Source organism: Peromyscus leucopus, chromosome 8b (assembly GCF_004664715.2).
Source record: "Peromyscus leucopus breed LL Stock chromosome 8b, UCI_PerLeu_2.1, whole genome shotgun sequence".
NCBI lineage: Eukaryota > Metazoa > Chordata > Mammalia > Rodentia > Cricetidae > Peromyscus > Peromyscus leucopus.
The window spans coordinates 69,712,820-69,733,386 of NC_051086.1; the positions used below are offsets into that span (position 1 = coordinate 69,712,820).

At 36.8% G+C, this 20,567-nt stretch overlaps 1 protein-coding gene across 2 annotated transcripts in view; it reads right to left on the minus strand.

The window, feature by feature from the left end:
• Nucleotides 1–20,567, minus strand: part of Med13 (mediator complex subunit 13) — a 101,273-nt gene that overhangs the window by 14,528 nt on the left and 66,178 nt on the right. For both annotated transcript variants that reach the window (XM_028878288.1, XM_028878289.2), the window contains exons 17-23: nt 12,510–12,671; nt 9,364–9,587; nt 8,552–8,741; nt 7,007–7,463; nt 5,325–5,544; nt 3,801–3,992; nt 3,425–3,648 (exon numbers count right to left, since the gene is read on the minus strand). In XM_028878288.1, the coding sequence (XP_028734121.1) occupies nt 3,425–3,648; nt 3,801–3,992; nt 5,325–5,544; nt 7,007–7,463; nt 8,552–8,741; nt 9,364–9,587; nt 12,510–12,671 (1,669 nt within the window). The remainder of the gene's footprint in view (nt 1–3,424; nt 3,649–3,800; nt 3,993–5,324; nt 5,545–7,006; nt 7,464–8,551; nt 8,742–9,363; nt 9,588–12,509; nt 12,672–20,567) is intronic.

The window sequence follows — 20,567 nt, forward strand, 5'->3', positions numbered from 1 at the left end:
TTCTAAGTTTTCGATATGGGTTCTCTTTAGGTTGCCCAAGATGATTTTAAACTCCTAAATTCAAATAATCCATCCTCCTGGGTTAGCTCCCTGAGGTGTAGGAAACACAGGTGTATAGTATCATAAGCAGTTCCAAGTTTATGCATTGTTTTGTTATTTTTATTGTTTAATATGCATTATGGTCCTGAAGAGATAGCTAATTTGCTAACATGCTGTCCCCTTGCAAGCATCAGGACCTGAGGTCAATCCCCTGAACCTAAGAAAGTAAGTGTGCAGTTTTAAATCTCAGAGCTGAGGAGGCACACTAGCCAGTGAGTCTGGCCTACATGGCACAGTCTGGGATAGAGACTGTCTAGCCAGTCTCAGAGAAGGGGAAGGTAGGATGGCGTGCATCTGAGGAATCAGTTAAGGTTGTCCTCTGACTCCACAAACACACATAAATGTTTTAAATATATTTTGAGGGGCTGAAGAGATGGCTCAGCAGTTAAGAGCACCGTCTGTTCTTCCTGAGGACTCGGGTTCAAGTCCCAGCACCCACATGGCAGCTCACAACTGTTTATAGCTCCAGTCCATATAGTTGCAGGGGATATGACACCTTCACACCAATGTACATAAAATAAGTTCAAATAAATTGTTAAACTATATATACATATACTCTGATATGTACTTAACCTAAGAAATTTTTTTTTTCGGTTTACCTACCAAGAGCTTCCTTCCATTTACTATAAATACTGTTTATTCCAGCCAAACCTTTTTCTTTTAAGCTCAATACTTAAGTTCAACAACTCTCACTACTGCAGATATTGCATGAACAAGGCCATGGATAAGAACTGAAAAAAATGATGAGTTGTCCAACTTTGGCCAACAATTTTTAATGAACCAATCTCTGTATCTTAAAAGGTAAAAAAAAAAAAAAAATAACCAACACAAACTACATTTCTCAGACCAAATAACGCTGTAGATTTTCTAATCCATGTCCTTTACTAGGTAGGCAAGTACATAACACAGCACTTTGCAAATGAGCACGAGCAGCTAACATCTATTTAGCACTTAATATGTTACAAGGATATGGCCAAACCACTGTACATGCAATACTCACTTCATCCTAACAATCTGGTGAGGCAGATAAAACTGCTCTTTGGACAATATAAGATAATAAGCTATAGCTCAGGCACCTAATTTTATCAGTATCACAGAGCCAGCAAGAAACCAGTAAGGGATTATATTTCAAGACAGGTCTCATTACATCTTTTTTTTTTGCTTTTTCAAGACAGGGTTTCTTTGTGTAACAGCCCTGGCTGTCCTGGATCTCACTCTGTAGCCCAGGCTGGCCTTGAATTCACAGAGATCCACCTGCCTCAACCTCCCGAGTGCTGGGATTAAAGGCATGCGTCACCACCCTCCAGCTCATTACATCTTATTATAATTATTTTAATTTATTTTGTGTAAGGGGTGCATATTCCATGGCCCATATGCAGAGATCAGAGGACAACTTTTGGGAGTTGGTTCTCTCCATCATGTGAGTCCCAAGGGACAAATTCATATGGTCAGGATTGGAGGTAAGAATCTTTACCCACTGAGCAACCTTGCCTACCCCTACAAATCATAATCTTTGTCCCATTTCTACTTTTTTTGAAAGAATTATTTTATTTATGCATATGAGTGCTTTGCTTACATGTATGTGTGTGCACCACATGTAAACCTGGTCTGCAGAGACCAGAACAGAAGACTAGATTCCTTGTAACTAGAATTATACAGGCAGTGGTGGCACATGCCTTTAATCCCAGCACTCCAGAGGCAGAGCCAGGCGGACCTCTGTGAGTTCAAGGCCAGCCTGGGCTACCAAGTGAGTTCCAGGAAAAGGCGCAAAGCTACACAGAGAAACCCTGTCTCGAAAAACCAACAAAAGAATTATAGATGGTGGTGAACCACCATGTGGGTTCTGGGAAAGGAACCCAGTCCTCTAGAAAAGCAGCGAGTACTGCTAAGTTCTGAGTTGTCTCTCCTGTCCTTATTTCTACCTTTTGATCAAAGAAGTAAAATGGCAACCTAAGTCTGACAGTAGTGGTATCCGCTCTCCTCCTTCATAGAGAAGCATTCTTTTCTAAATATTTCATAACTAATGCAAATATCCCACTAAAAGATGTATTTAGCAAAAATCAGGTTTCAAAAAAAAAAAAAAAAAAAAAAAAAAAAGCCAGGCGGTGGTGGCGCACGCCTTTAGTCCCAGCACTCGGGAGGCAGAGGCAGGCGGATCTCTGTGAGTTCGAGGCCAGCCTGGTCTCCAAAGCGAGTTCCAGGAAAGGTGCAAAGCTACACAGAGAGACCCTATTTCGAAAAACCAAAAAAAAAAAAAAAAAAAAAACAGCATTATACAATTTATGCTACAAGCAGTATTTCTTATTTATTTACTTTTTGGTTTTTTGAAACAGGTTTTCTCTGTGTACCCCTGGCTGTCCTGCAACTCCCTCTGTAGACCAGATTGGACTTGAACTCAGAGATCCCATCCGCCTGCCTCTGCCTTCAAAGTTCTGGAATTAAAGGTGTGTGCCCAGCTTAACAGATCCGTTTATAAGTAGGAGGGCTCTCAAAATTAATATTTAAAAATATTTTAAGGGAACTGGAGAGATGGCTTAGAGGTTAACAGCATTGGCTGATCTTCCACAGGACCCAGGTTCAATTTCCAGCACCTACATGGCAGCTCATACCTGTCTATAACTGCAGTTCCAGGGTTTCTAACACCTTTACACAGACATACATGCAGGCAAAACACCAATGCACATAAAATTTAAAAAAAAAAATTAAAAATATTTTAAAATTATGTGTATTAGAAGATATGTGCACATGAACGCAGGTGTCTATGGAAGCTGGAGTTAACAGATGTTTTAAGCCACCTGATGTGGATGCCAAGAACCAATTCTAGCCCTCTAGGGAGAGCAGCAAACACTCTTAACTGCTGTACCATCTCTCTAGTCCCTAATGTTTCAAATTCTTCATCCAAAATCATTACCACAAGATTTGTAACATAAAAGTTAGAGATCTAAATCTTTATCTGTATGACAGATTAATCATGGGAGGGAGTATTTGTTTTTGAGATACAGTGTCTCAATATTGCAGCCCTGCCTGGCCTCAAACTCAGAGATTCACCTGATTCTATCTCCCAAATGCTGGGATTAAAGACATGTGCCAACATGCCTGGGCAAAAGTGTTTTTAATTATCTTAATTATATAATGTAAGTACTAACTACAAAATGTAGATAATAGTATACTCAGAATCTCAACAATTAATAACATAATGTATATAAGCTTTAAATGGTTATCTACTGAGTATGAAACAGTGTGTGTGTTTGTGCATATGTACATATACTAACATTTCTAATGTTTTCCAAACTAGAAAAAATCATGTTTAAGGAAATATAAGTACCTATTTGGAACATCGATGTTAATAATACATGTTTCAAGAAGTTCTCCATATAAATCTGTGCAAGATGCAAGAATCCACCTTTGATCGTGTGATAAACAGTAGCCCACAAAAAGAACATTGTATTTCTGTCCAGCTTCTCCAAATGTCTCTCCTAGCTCTGTTTGTTTGTCCTTCACAGGAGCCAGAATAAAAGGTGGTGTATAAAGTCGAATGCACTCTGGTCTCTAAAAAAAAAAAAGAAAGAAAGTACTATAGGATTATGCGATCTTAGAACTTGAAATGAAAATAAAGCATTATTATTTAGTTTTATATAAAATCTTAAACTGTAAGTCATCTTAATAACTTTGTTCATGGAAAGCATACTTATAATACTTACATCAGGACTTTTAAGAGCAGTTTCCATAGCTAAGCCTGGACCAAACCCAGTCAGTGTTTTTACATTGGTTGATGTTGGAAGTGGTCTCCGACACTGAGTAAAGGCCGAAAAAGCCAGAGATTTTAAATGCTGGGTGTAGATTTGTCTGTCTTCATGTTTCACAGGTTGTAACAGGTACTGACAAGGAACAATCTACAGATAAAGTGAGTATTACAAATGTTAACACAGTAACTTAGAACACAGTTAAGAGAAATCCCTTCAGACAAAACTTCAACATCTAATGGAAAGACTGACTAAAAAACTTCAGCTTCTATCATACATTGTCTTTAATTTTTATGGTACGTGTATGAGAGTTCTGCCTGCATACACATACACACATACACACACACACACCTTCATTATGAGTGGAGCCCGAAAAAGAGCATTAGATTCACTCGGAGTTATGGATGGCTGTGAGCTGCAATATGGTACTGGAAAAGAACACTGGTCTTCTGAAGAATAGACAGTGCTCTGAAACAATGAGTCATCTCTCCCACCACTACAACACAGACTTTAACATACAGGCAATTTATATAGACCCTGAACTAAAGGACTACCTATATATTTTTTAAATTTTCTGTGCACAGAAATTAATATTTATTAAGACTCCCATGAAGCCTATTAATCAAAATTTCTTTAATTTTCTTCTACTTTTACTTGCAACTGGTCTCAAAACTAACTTACATAGAATACAGGCATTATTTTCTATTTAGGCTCTACAAAGTAATACAGAAGAAATAATACACTCAATATAATCTTTTTGGGGGGTGCAGGGTTAATAAACAATGTCTTATTACGTAGCCAAGGTTAGCCTAGAATTATGTACTGATGCTGACTTCAAACTTGTGATCCTCCTACCTCAGCTTCCTGGAATTACAAGCACATACCACCATACATACACACCCAACATCATCTTTTTATTTCTCATGACAGTAGAATGACAATAAAGTTTATTAAAGATTTATGTACGTGTGTGTGTGTGTGTGTCTGTGTGTCTGTATGTCTCTGTCTATGTGTGTATACCATGTGTATGACAGCATCCACAGAGCTGATTGTCTGTTGCTGGAGTTACAGATAGTTGTGAGCCAACAGGATGTGAGTAGAGATAATTACACTTAGATTCTCTGCTAGAGCAACAAGCACTCTTAACTTCTAAGCCATTCATTAGATGCTTGACTACATGACTACAAAATTTATCTTTTATAAACTCTCTTAAAATTTCTATTATAATATTTAAATAAAATCAATACAGCCTGTCTTTTGTTTGTTTGTTTTTCAAGACAGGGTTTCTCAGCCTTGGCTGTCCTGGAACTCACTTTGTAAACCAGGCTGGACTCGAACTCACAGAGATCAACCTGTCTCTGCCTTCCGAGTGCGGGGATTAAAGGCGTGCAACACCATGCCTGGCTTACAACCTGTCTACTAACAAAATTATTTTGAATACAGAAAAGTACCTCTGACAGTTCTAAAACATCAAATTCTTACCTGTACAGAAACAGTACTCTTGATATGAGGAGGAAGAGTCTGGACCATTTCCAGGAAGCATCGAAGTAGCCCCAAAGTCCATACATTAGAAGAGTTAGTGCTCTCATCTTTATTTTCATATGTAAAAGGATCAATTATATAAACAACAATTGCAGGTGGATAGGTAATTGCATGTGAGTCACCATCCGTGGGAATTCCCACTTTATCACGATCCATTGTGCTGAACATTCAAGTAGAAATAGAACAGAAAGTTGTAGTTCATTTGCCTGGGATAGCACCAAAGCAACTACCTACATCCTTCTCCTTTACTGGTAGTACAAGGTATCAGAAAAACCTCTCTAAAAATCAGAATACTCCTTTTCCTCCAAAAAGAACCATAATTCTGTACATACCCTTTCACATTTCACACCATATGAAATCCCGTGAAATAAAAGGCTTTGTGCTTTTAAAAGAAAGAAGAATAGACAGCTTAAATAGCTTAACAGTAAGGGATTAAAATGAGACAAAGGTCTGACAGCCATCTCAGAAACTGACCCTGCTCATGATCCTGCTAGAAACAGAGTTAATCCAGAACGAAGCCAGGGTTATCTGTCCAATGTTCTGGTGCATTTTCAGATTGGACATGTTAATTTCAAAAGTTTAGTGGTGAATAAGCATCATTCTTTGATAGGTAATTTTAATTTTCTTAAAATTTCAGATCTATGTAGCTATTCAAGATGGGCAAACCAATCTCAATAATAGTTTATTTTTACATATATTCGTAAGTGTGACTTTTGGAACAACCGAGAATTCTAGAAAAATAACTAGGTTTAGACTAACTGAACTCAAAACATGGGAATTTTCACAGCACTTTCATTGTAAAAACAATGAGATTTATTACCATTAAAGTACTTATTGTGCATTGTACCATATTACTTGCATACTACAGAGAAGGCTACATACTCAAAAGGGTTAGACTTTCCCACAATCACAAAGTAGGTAAATGACAGTTCTGAAATTCAGAATTGATATGAATCTAAAGCCTCTATGCCAGGGCTGAGGTACAGAACAGTAGTAGACTGCTTGTCTAGCATATGTAAGGGCCAACACACGCGCAAACACACACACACACACACAACTCCAAAGTGATTGCTCAAGCATTTGTGCAGTGCATATAAACAATTATATGTGCTTACGTCACTGGCCAGACTCAGTCATAGGGATATGTAGAATTAAATGCTTTTTAAGAACTTAACACCAACCCTGTGATTCTACGATAAAGACTTTTAAAACAATCTTCATATAATTTTATACATAAAATACTTAGCATGATTAAACTAAATTCCAAGATAAGACCAAGGAGTACTTTATACTACTTTACAACTATCTTTTTTGGGGGTGGGGGGTTCAATACAGGGTTTCTCTGTGTAGTTTTGGTGCCTGTCCTGGACCTCGCTCTGTAGACCAGGCTGGCCTCAAACTCATAGAGATTCACCTGGCTCTGCCTCCCGAGTGCTGGGATTAAAGGCGTGCACCACCACCGCCCGGCCATCTGTCTTACTTAGATAAAAAGAGGGGAGTGTAGATTCTGAGTTTCCACAAACTTAAATCAGTTTCTATTTATTCGTTCACTGTACACAGGCTAAATACATGCTACTACTGCTCAACTATCTCTCAACCCCAAGTATCAGTATTCACGTTACCTTTCTGACACATCAGGATGTGGCTGAGTGGGAAGCGACGCTGACTCCCCTGACATTCCTGCTGCCTGCAGAGATGACGACTGCTGTCCTCCTAGCTGGCCACTCTGAACTGTACTTGCTTGTGCAGACATGGATCCTGAACCACTAGTGTTCATACTGCCAAAGGGTGGAAACGAAGGCAGTTTATTTGATGATACTCCACTACTCATATTGGAAGATGATGAAGATGAAGTTGTGGTCAAAGTTGAGTTAGCTGTGGCAACTGAAGTAGATATGGCAACACCTGAAGTCATTGTCATAGTGCTACTTGCCGCAGATGCTAAGGTGGCAGATGGAGCATTAGCGTTTCCAGTATTTGTCATCTGAGGTGCAGTAAGCAAAGACTGATTTGAAGGGGCAACTAAATTTGGCTGGGAGAGCAGAGTGCTGTCCAACGGCTGAGAAGCAAGATATGGACCTAAAGAACAAAAACGGGTATTTAATTCTGGGTTTCACTGACTTATTTTTATTTTACTAAAGAAATAACAATTTCGATGATACTTTCATGGCAATTACCTTCCCTTAACTATTTTACTAACAGTGCAGCATGTACTAGCTTTATATTTTCTCCCAGAAACTAAAGAAACAAGTTTAAAATGGAACTATAAAAGTAAACCTATATTTTCATTCAAATTTAAGATAATCAGTATGAAAATTCTATTTCCTGGGCAAAATTAACTGTAAACAAAGGCTGACAAGATGGCTCGGTGATTAAGTTAAATCCCAGGAACCACAGGTAGAAAGAGAGAACCAACCTTGCAAGCAGTCCTGACTCCCACTGATTCGGGGACATATACCCCACCACACTCAAGTAAATAAACGTTAATAAAAAATTAGATACATCAACAAATGTGACAGCAGATGTAGCAATATTTCATCAAATCACTTCAAGTGTTAAATCACAAGCTGAAGAAATATCAATTTCAACTGATAGCTAACTAAAATATAAAAAGGAGGAATAGTACCATGAGGTTCAATTTACAAAAATGTCTAATTAGGTTCCATAATTTGGTATTGCATCTTTTTGGATTAAGTGTAAAGGAAGTCACTGATATTAAAATTTTAAAGTACTACAAAAAAGGTTTTAAATAACAGTCAATTCTCTTAGCTACAGTAAGACTTTTCCTGGAGTTGCATAGTTTACTTAGAAATTACGTGCATCTCAATTATTAGCAAATCACAGATCTTGAAGTATATAAAACATCAGACCCCACAAAAGTAACAGAAAATATTTTGGAATCCATAATGTCTACTTGATAGGACGTCCACATATGAAGCTAGCAGAATTTCTATGTGGACAGTCAGACAGTACATATTTAACTTTGAAACCACAGCCTTTGCCACATCTACTCAGTTCTGATTTTACAGGACAAAAGCAGGCAGACAGAGCGTGTTTGGAAAAATGGAGATGGCTACATGACACTAAAATATTATTTTACAAAAATAGATGATGAACCAAGGCACAATGCTCACACTACTCTTGAAGAATGAATACAAATTTAATACCTAAATCGTATCTGCAGACTTGTGCATAAAGCTTGAGTTTAGAAAATGCTTCATTGTTACCATCAGCTGCCTGAGAAAACCATTCTGTTACAAACTTTTCTGAAAGCTTCTTTGATGCAGTAGCTCCCACTTTCATGATCCCATCCGTCAAGAGTCGAGAAATAGGTCTGTGTTGGCCCAATCGACAGGACTACAAAGGCAGAATCAGGGAATTTACTATACTATTAGGGTACAGATAATAAATTACTTAAGGTATTTATTTAAAATAAGCTTTATTACTTGTAATTAACAAATGAATCGAAATATCATTGACACTGGTGAATTTCCTTTAGGAATTTCAAGCTGCTACTTTGTTTGTTTGTTTTTGATACAGGGTCTCAGATAGCCCAGGCTGGCCTTAAGCTTGCCATGTAGCTGAGGATGACCATCAACTTCTAATCTTCCTGTCTTCATCTCCCAAATGCTGGGATTACAAGCATATACCGCCATCCGCAGTAATACGTCTTTTTCCCCAAGATATGGTATCACTGTGTAGCCCACACTGGTCTGTCTCAACTACTCAAATACAGGTATGCACCACCACACCCAACATACCAAGGGTTACTTTAAAGGAACACATATGCCCTTGAGAGATCCCTCCAACACTATGTTTTCTGCTGTGACCCATGGCACACATACCTAACAAAGACTAGCAAAACCGTGGCAACGTATAGTTCACTAGTAAGACAACAGACACCACCAGCAGTCTTCCATCAACCAATAGAATTCCCCGGTACATTTTAAAGATGAACTATAAATCAGAAAATACCTACCTCATAGATTGCAGTAAGATCTCTAAAAAAGCTTTTGGCTCCATTTAACAAAGCTTCATTCTCTGGACAGAGTACAACATAGGCTATATCTCTTTGAGATCCATAAGGTTCCAGCATAAGTTTCTCCCAGTAAGGGAGAGCAAATGGAGAAAGCACCAGAAAATCATAATCATAACCCAACAAAAACGTGGGAATTGGCAGTGGTTCCGGAGATTCATCGGTTCCTGAGTAATAAAGAAGGAAATAGGAAAAAGCCAATTCATGTTATCTTCTTTATTTCCAAAGCTAATAAAGTATTAGGATAATATTAAAAACACAAACATGAAAAACTAGCAATGATATATTTTCAGAATTAAAAATATCCTTAAGAGGTCATTTGAAAATATTTACGGCTATTTTAAGGTAATCTTGTTCTATAGCCCAGTCAGGTTGAACTTGTAGCAAGCCTCTTTCCCTCAGCCTGTTAAATGCTGGGATTATAGGCACAAGCCATCACACTTGGCATTAATTAATTAATTTGAAAGTAAACAGATTTATAATTAATATGATGAAGCATAGTTCATTTGTTTACCATAACATAAGATATACTATGTAACACTGTATAGAAATCAACAATACTATATTTTATTACTTATTTAAAACTTGATAAAAATGGTGTATCAAGTTAAATGTTCTTATCATAAAACATTTTTAGACAAAGAAAATGGCAAATTACCTTATTTTAAAATGAGGAAGGATGTGAACAAAGACAAAAAATTAAAATACCTCTTAGACATAGAAAAATGATTGATCTCTTTAAAGAAAGTAACTTAAAATGAATACTAAGAAATAACTGCAGCACTGCATTCTATGTACTGTTCAATGCTCTTTACTGGGTTTTTTTTGTTTTGTTTTGTTTTTTTGGTTTTTTGGGGCAGGGTTTCTCTGTGTAGCATTGGAGTCTGTCCTGGATCTCTCTCTGTAGACCAGGCTGGCTTTGAACTCACAGAGTGCTGGGATTAAAAGCATGCTCCACCGCCGCTCAGCCCAGCTCTTTACATTTCTATACTAATTCTCACAAATACCATCTATTGGCAAACACTGTTATTAAACTCATTTTAAACACAAGAAACAGGAATGGAAAAGATAAACAACTTGTCTAGTATGATAAGAAAAGTTACAAGTATGTGAACCAAGGAAGCCTACCTTCAGCCTCTCAAATTATAGTGAAATAAAATGTTCTTTCGTTCAACTACCAATCTACTGGCAAGTTTGAGATAGTAGATTTTTATCTGATGGAGTTTAAATTGATACTTTTGAGTATAATTCAGCAATATATAGTTTAAACTACACATATGCTTTATGCCAAGCATACATGAATCACTTAAATGATAATGATGAAAACAATCTATATGTCTACAAATATTATATTGGTAAAATGCATATATAAACTACATACACATATATTACATATATAAAAATGATAGGATGTAGACAACCACTTAAAAAGTAAAGGAAGATAGTTTCAAATGTGTTAACAGAAATAATTCCAAAATCAGGAGCAGATCTCTTCTCAGCCTTTTGGCTAAGATCAAGTATAAAATCAGGAGCAGAAATAAATCTCTATACTGTGTTGTAGAATATTACTTTAAGATGTGTTACATTTGTTTATGCTGTTGAACATTTGTTTAATGATGCAAAGATGTGTTGCATTCTTTTACGTTGCATTTGTTTAACTCCGTGAAGCTGTGATACTTTGCCTGTCTATAACACCTGATGGTCTAATAAAGAGCTGAATGGCTAATAGCTGAGCAGAGAAAGAATAGGTGGGGCTGGTAGAGAGAATAAATAGAAGGAGAAAAAAAGCAAGAAAGATGAAGGAGCAAGAAAAGGAGAGGAAGTTGGGTGGTGCTGATGCATGCCTTTAATCCCGGCACTCAGGAGGCAGAGCCAGGCAGATCTCTGTGAGTTTGAGGCCAGCCTGGTCTACAGAGCGAGATCCAGGACAGTCTCCAAAGCTACACAGAAAAACCCTGTCTCAAAAAAAAAAAAAAAAAAAGAAGAAGAAAAGAAGAGGAGAGGAGAGGAGGAGGATTTCAGGGGCTAGCCAGCCACCCAGCTACACAGACAGCCACAGAATAAGAGTGAAAGATATATAGAAGTAAGAAAAGGGAAAAGCCCAGGGGCAAAAGGTAGATGGGTAATTTAAGTTAAGAAAAGCTGGCAAGAAACAAGCCAAGCTAAGGCCAGGTATTCATAAAGCACGACTAAGCATCATTGTGTATTTATTTGGGAGGTGGGTATAAACCCCCCCCCCAAAAGCAAAAGAGTTAAAAAAAAAAAATCAAACAACAATACTGGTTTTGAAAAGAATGTAGAGTTTAAAAAACAAAGTATTGCTAACCTGACGTTTTCATGGAGTAGCAATTTATATGACAGTTAAATCATTCAGCCATTAATAAAAAAGAAAAATATAAGAAGCCTACTACTGTATACAATGCACTCTGAAACCACACACAGAAATCAAGGATTTTAATGCTAACAGCTATTGAAGAGCTAGAGATATGGTTTGATACTTGCCTATTGTGTGTGAGGCTCTGGGTTTAAACCCCAACACTACAGATACACACCAGCTATCATTCCAAATATCCTTCCTAAGTGTTATTTCAGAAATATCAATATTCAAACATTTCAATAGTCTCCTCCATCACAGATGATCATAATCAACCGTATACCCCACTCAGCAAGTATTCAGTCACTACTTTTATCATTAACTGTAAATTTCTATTTTCATGTTTTTTTAAAATCAATAGTATTAGTCTCTACTATCTGACCCCAACCTGTCCATCTCACTCAATTTAGAACTGAAGTCATTTGGGGATTTAAAGAAAAATCATCTTAGCAGCATGACTCTTTCTTCACATAAAATCACACAGGTTGTCAAGCGTGTACAAACAGTACAGCTACTCATACTGACGTGAGAGTAAAGAACCCAGGAAAAGTAAATTCTACAAATGTAGAAAGGCAGGTTAGAGTTAGAACTAGACCACAATGTCCTTAAATGTTTAATACAAAAATATTTGAGAACTAATGTGCTTATTCCAGTTGGGCACATATCTGAAAATAGATATAAAATTAGTCATTATCTATCACAATATATAACTTACCATAAGAGCCTCGGCCAGCCATTTTATGAAATTGTTGCCAAGTGAGAGGACCCTGAACCCCCCAAGGCCTCACTGTTCTTTTTTTCTGAATAGCATCTTGAAGAACTGGCTGAAGAGAGAGGAGCATTCGAAGTATATCCTGCGAACACTGCATACTCACATCTACAACCATTAAAAGAAAAAGTGAGTAATAATTGCTATTGGTTAACACAATTCAGAGATTAAAAAAAAAATCTCAGGAATTTTAACTGTTCATTATAAAGAACATTAAACATTTGATTACACAGAAAACCTTTCAAAAGTCAAATGTGGTGACAGGAAGGTTCCAAGTTTGAAGCTAGCCTCTTCAAGTTAGCAAAATTGTCTCAAAAAAGAAAGAAGGGGGGGAGGGAGGGAGGGGGGAGGGAGAGAAAAGAAGGAAGGAAGGAAGGAAGGAAGGAAGGAAGGAAGGAAGGGAGGGAGGGAGGGAGGGGGGAGGGAAGGGAGGGAGGGAGGGAGTGAAGGAAAAGAAAGAAAGAAAGAAAGAAAGAAAGAAAGAAAGAAAGAAAGAAAGAAAGAAAGAAAGAAAGAAAGAAAGAAAGAAAGAAAGAAAGAAAGAGAAAAAAGAAAGGAGGCAATTCAGGTGATTAAGGATGCCTTAGCAGGAGCAGATTCTTAGCATGCATGCAGTGCCAAGTTCAACACCCAGATACACACGCAAAACAGCCAAAAAACACTGAAAAATAACTCCTCTTCATAAAATATGGCTTTATCTAATTAATCAATTTGTATTATTTTGGTCATTTCCAGTACATAAGATCCTATCTTGCACTGAAATGAATTATAGATCATTTCTCTTAATCCTACTACTGTGGTAAAACAATGAGGTAAAACTAGTTATAATAATGAATTAATTTGAGAAAACACAGACTATATCAACTCCAAAATATAGGACTGGAAATGTAACAGTGGTGCACCAAGACTGCCCAACAGCACAAGCAAAGCCATTTTGGAATACAGAATGTGTAACAGATAAAACCTGTTCATACTGCAAAAGACTATTATCTGCAGATACTTTGCAATCTTGGTATGTATAACATTATAAAATTTTGAAATGCATTTTTAAGCAAATATCTGAATGGATATGAACAATGTGGCCTATAAATGTAAAATGGCTACAGAAAAGTACTACTAATGACACTGATATTATTAATCTGGCCAATAATTTTGCCTGATCATACTATTATATTAAATCATTCAGCCTTAATTATTATCACTGCCTATCTTATCACTGGTAGCTTTAATTTTTATAACTTAAGAAGTTATTTAATTCCAGATATATGTTTAATACCAATTTTGAGCCAAGTATGGTGGTATATGGCAGTAATTCCAGCATTGAAGAAAATAAGGAAAGAGGACTGCTGCAAGTACCAGATCTGCCTGGGCTACAGAGTAAAGATCCCATCTCAAAACACAACACAAAACATTTATTATAAGATCTATATAGACATCTATACTGCTATGTATATAAGAGAATACTATTTAGTCACTATTAAGTAAAGAGACTACCAGACATGGAATATTAACTAATAATAATAATGGAGGGAGGGGCCTAGGAAAGTGGCTGAATAGTTAGTTAGGAGTGATTACTGCTCTTAGGACCCAAATTCAAGCCCTTGGCAGTTGACACTGACGTGTAACCCCACTTCCAAAAGATCTCGTCTCTGCAGGAACCTGCACCCCTGTGCACACAGACACAGGCACACGTATACAGATACATAATTAAAAATGAAAATAAATCTTTAGTAACTAAAACAAAAGCTAGAACATGTTATACTATTAAGAAATAATAGTAAATGACAAATACAAAACTGGAGTATATTTTATGTTATGCAATTAGTATAAATATTCATATGTGAGTATTAACAACCTAGAAAAAGTTATCATTAGCTAGGGCTATAATTGTAATTACATGTGAGCTTCTAAAAATCACATGGGGACAGAGACAAGTGGATCTATGAGCTCCAGGTCAGCCTGATCTACAGAGTCATTTCCAAAACAGCCAGAGCTCAAAACCCTGTCTCAAAAAACCAAACCAAACCAAACCTAACAAAAAAAAATTGGTAAGGTGGCTTAGCAAGTAAAAAAACTTCCGTTTGATCCTCAGAACAGAGCATGGTAAGAGAGAGACGAGCTCCACTAGTACACTGTAGCCTATGCACTGCAGTCAAGGTGCAGACACAAACACATACAAGAGAAATATCCAACCTCAGCATTCCGTCCTGAGAGCATCAAAGCACAGGAATTTGTATTTTTTATTCTAATTAAGAGGAATTCTTACAGATACTCTCACTGTTTTCTATCTATTATTTCTATCTAATATTAATGAACATTAGCTATATTAGCCCTGATATTCTAATTCTGTTTAAAAATTAAAATCATTAAACATCTACCAATTCAAAAAGGACCATAGACACAAATTTAAGAGCTAAAACCAAAAGTTTTTAGGAAAAAAAAAATGCTGAAATGTCATGTCCTTGGGCCAGATAAACCTTTTTAGATATAACACCAAGGTATAGGAACAAGGAGAAAATTAGACTTTATCAAAATCAAAAATATTCTTCAAAGGGTATTATCAAGAAATGGAAGATGAGTTAGGAGGTAAGGGTGCTTGCCTCCACACCTAATGATCTGAGTTTAATCCCCAGAACCCACTCCACACACATGCACAAAAAGCTTTAAAAAAAAAAAAAAAGGTGAAAATATTTTCAAACCATATGCCAATAAAGGATTTTCATCCACAGTTCATGAACTCATACAAATCACTAATGAAAAGGCAAAAACAGACAACAATTTAAAAGAACAACACAAAATCAAATTTTTAGAGCAGGTAAGGCTCAAGGACCACAAATTTGAGGACAGCCAGGGTCGTAAGATCAGACACTTCACCTGCACACTCACCTCTTCCTTCCCATCACCCCCAATATAGCAAAAGATCTTAAACACTTCTCTAAAGATACGAGAATGGATATTAAGTCTATGAAAAGACACTGAACATCATTTATCATTAGGGAAATTCAAAGCCAAACCACAAGACACCACTTGATAACCACTAGGATGTCTTAAATATCAAATTAGACTTGCAAGTGTTGGTGTGGTTTTGGAAAAAGTGGAACAATCCAATGTTTATATTTAAAATAGTGCAGATGCTTTGAAAAATATTAGTTATATGACCCAGGAAACCTAAGTATACATCATATAAAATCATATGCAAATATCCACAGAAGCATTATTTATAATAGCCAAAAAGTGCATACAACTCAAATGTATAATATGTAGACTTTAAAAAAGGTGTATCTATATCACAATGGAACACTGTCATTAAAGTACTAATAGGTGCTTTAAGACCTTTGAAAACAATCTGAGTGGAAGGAAAAAAAATAGTCAGGGGCTGGAGAGATGGATGGCTCAGTGGTTAAGAGTCCTGGCTGCTCTTCCAGAGAACCCAGGTTCTATGCCCTGCTCCTACATGGCAGCTCAAAACTGTCTGTAACTCCAGTTCCAGACATATATACAGGCAAAATACCAATGAACATGAAATAAAAATAAAAATAAAAATAAACTAAAACATTGTTTTAAAGAAAGTCACAGAAGCTGGACGGTGGTGGCACACGCCTTTAATCCCAGCACTCGGGAGGCAGAGCCAGGCTGATTTTTGTCTACAGAGTGAGATCCAGGACAGGCAGAACTACACTGAGAAACCCTGTCTCAAAAGAACAAAACCAAACAAACAATAAAGTCACAGAAGACTATATACTGTACTATTCTATTTACATACAATAACCCCAAATGCACATGTATACAGACAGAACCCTAACTAGACTAATGATTGCTTACAGCTTTGAGAAAGGGACAGACACAAATAGGGAATAACTACTAAAATGTTCCAAAATTGTTTGTACTGATAGTTACACTGTAAACACTAAATATGTGATTGTATATTTATATAGGTGAATGATATGGTATGGCTATAAAAGTAGTAAGTGATCAGGAGGTGCTATGACAGTGAGCATGAGAAAATTAAGAGCAACTTTGTTATTGTTGTTGTTGTTGTTTTCAAGACAGGGTTTCTCTGTGTAGCCCTGGCTGGCCTGGAACTGACTCTATAGTCCAGGCTGGCCTCCAATTCAGAGATCCACCTGTCTCTGCCTCCTGAGTGCTGGGATTAAAGGTGTGTACCACCCCTGCCTGGCTCTAAGAGCAACTTTTACTTATTGTCTCAATTCTTAAAAGCTCTCAAAAATTTTTCTGATTTGAACAAAAAACAAAAGTTGCCACTGAAACATAAACTGTATTCTGTAGATTTTTTTCCTCTTTTGCAGTAATAAGGATTAAACCCAGGACAGCATACCTGTCAAGTCAATTGCTCTGCTACAGAGTTACATTCTTAACCTACTTTACACTTGTAAATTAATTTGAACAAATATTCATTATTCCGATCATGGACTAAATGCCAAGTACTATTCTCAGTATTGAAAATATGGCTATCCTTACACAGAAACTGCACGGCGTGTACTTAAGGGATAAGAGATCAATCAATAAATTCTACTGCATGAGAAATAATCAAACACTATGGAAAATGCAGAACATGAGGATTTCCAATTTTGTATTAATAAGATAATATCTAACTAGACTTAAAGGAAACAAGAAAGATCCCAAGTCTATAGGAGAAAGGTATCCAAGGCAGAGGGCATAATCCATAGGCCCTAACTTATAGGTCCTAATCTGTTGGTATACATCTCAATGATGTTATACTTTAGTCAGAGTATAAATATGCACCAGGTGAAACCCAGTATTTATCTGGCAAACAGGTTGTTCCCAATAAACTAATAATAAAGAGCACCACTGAAGCTACTGCTCCCATTGGAGTTAGTAACGTTGGAGATCCTATGTGCTAGGCACTCACCAACTCAGTTTTTCTTTATTTGGCAATTCTCTATAGTATAATAAGTTAGATGAATCATGATATTGTCATGTATAATAATGATGAGCTCATGTGTGGTCTTCTTGTTTTATTTCACAAATTACCCTTTTAATAGCATGATGAAAATAATTATGAGTTATGATCTCACTGCCCAAGAACTATTTTGCTTTGTTTTGTTTAGGCAGGCTCTCACTATGTAGTAATGGCTGTCCTGAAACTCAGTCATCCAACCTGCCTCTACTTCCTGAGTGCTGGGATTAAACATGTGTGCCACCATGCCTAGTCTGCTCAAGAACTATTATACTTCCTCAAACAGTCCTATTAAATGCCCCCTCCTATTCTATCCCTGGCTCATTTTCACACATGTGTAAATTTCAATAATTAACCAGCACCCTGAGATTGATGTGCACATTTATTTTTGCTTGCTTCAGAACTGAAATAAAGGTAATGCTTTAACTGGGGTAGTGAGTCATTTCAGGGGGTAAGGGTGCTTTCAGCTAAGCCTAAAGACATGAATGGAAGGAAGAAAAGCAACTCCTGCAAGTGTCCTTTGATTTCCATGTGTAACATGGCACAAATACACATGCAAACAGTATGTAATAAAAAACACACATGTAACTACAATCTTTGGAATTATTTTGACCTCACCCTCAAACTACTACTGCTATAATTCACCTATTTGTTACATATAACTGTATTCAATTTCAGGGCTTGTTAATATTCTATCAGTACTACTGTAATTATATATCCTTCTATCAATAGGAATTTGGATTATCTTTTACTTCTAATTATTATTTTAGCTATCTTAGTAGCTGGAAAACAATTAAAAAGTAGAATATCTTATCCCTCTCCCAAATATCAAGCACACTGCACAATGTATGTCTGAAAGTGGCTGAATTAATATAAGGACCACATAAAATCTATTATGTTTACATGAATGAGCTCAGTAAATCTTTACAATGCTATCCAAGTCAAATACTAGTTTTATTTCATTAGAACAAATGAAGTGAGTCGAGGATATAGTTCATTTATAAAGTACCTGCCTAGTATACACAAGTTCCTGGATTCAAACCGACACACACACACACACACACACACACACACACACACACACACACACACACACTAGATGAAGTAATAAAAATAAAAAATTACTGGCCGGGCGGTGGTGGCGCACGCCTTTAATCCCAGCACTCGGGAGGCAGAGCCAGGCGGATCTCTGTGAGTTCGAGGCCAGCCTGGACTACCAAGTGAGTCCCAGGAAAGGCGCAAAACTACACAGAGAAACCCTGTCTCGAAAAACAACAACAAAAAAAATAAAATAAATAAAAAAATAAAAAAAAATAAAAAATTACTTTTTCAAAGGTATCATTAGCAATGAGTGGCAGAACTGATTGCTATCTCCAGAGTTTGATGTAGAGGATCATGGGCAGAGTGAACATGTGGATTTCTAACAAAGTGATAATGTCTAAAGCTGCTAGTATGGGAAATTAGACATCAGTATCAAATGATACTGTCACTGTCTCCCATTGGTCTCATCCATAACTATAAAAGCAATCACTACAAATGTTCACGTTCCCGCTTCTTGTCCAAAGAAATAACATCTCTTCTTGTTGTAATGGAAAGGTTTCTATATAAAGGTCTAAAATATACCTCTACTTGAAATGGATTGATTCTATGTCCCCCTCACTTACTCAATGATTTTTGCTCCAACAATGGTACCTTTTGTTCTGTGATAATTCTTCCCATGGAGGAAGGCTGGACTAAAGAGAGGGAGTGAGGTTCCAGTTAGGTAGGAAGAATAAGTTTTAGAGGTCCATTTAGTGACATGATAAGCACAGTTGGGATATTGTATTCTGTATTTTAAAACTGCTGGAAGATTTTAAATGATAATCTAATTAGCTTGTTTATTATTCTACAATGTGTCCATATAGCAAAATACCACTGTACTCATATGAAATATAGATATATAAATATATATGAATATACTTATAAATTTAAAATTTTCCTCTAGACAGAATCATTCTCCATGTACATATGTATATACATACTAATATAATTATTATATATTAACCCTAACATAAAATTTCTAGTTATACCAAATGTCTCCCCCAAATTTTAACTTTGTTTCTCATTTCTTCACATCTACTCTAATCAGGTTGACAGAACTGATTATTAAGTTCTTCAAGGGGCCACATCAAGTGACCATTATACCTTTATGAAGACACTATTTATACATATAATCACTCTCTTTCAGATATTCTCATACATGAGTCCCTACTTCCTGGGTCCTTCTCAGATTCCTTCCTGACCCTCTCTTCCCCAAAACTTCCCATCCAGCTCCAGGCTTTTAAAAGAGAAGGGTCCCATATATCCCAGGGTGGCCTTGAACTTAGCATGTAGCCAAAGATGACCTTGAATTTCTGATTCTTTCCTTTCCCAGTGCTGGTATTACAGATGTGCACCACAGCTGGCATCCCATAGTATTTAATACTGATCACCCACATATAAAAGATGTTTCATTTCTAGACTCAGTCTTCTGAATTTAACACTCATTATCTCCAAATATGTACCTGACTTCCTCCTATTTTCCTCCTCTGTAGTTAGCACCAACATTCACACAAACCATGCTTAACGCTTCACCTTTTCTTGCGTGGATCAGCACAGTGCTGAGGTCTGTCTCTCAATCTGATCTACTACTATTTCTATTGCTTTCGGGCTTTTCCAAGCTGTCCTCTTCACTGACTACTGTAACTAGCTTCTACCTCATTTTCCTGCTTCTACTCTCACCTTCCATCACTGCCCATCCCAGGATTTTTTGTTTTATTTTGAGCAAAAAAGACAGTGTGGTGTTATTTTTCTATTAACAATAGTTCCCACAGCATTGCAAATAAATTCTAAAGGCATGGTCCAAAAAGTGCCTGCTGTCAAGCCTAACAACCTGAGTTCAATCAATCCCTGGACCGACTTAGTACAAGCAAAGAACCAACCCCCTCAAGCTGTTCTCTGACTTCCAAATGTACCCCATGGCACGCATATGCATCCAAACACATGCATACTCACACACAGATTAAATAAATAAATGTAATAAAAAA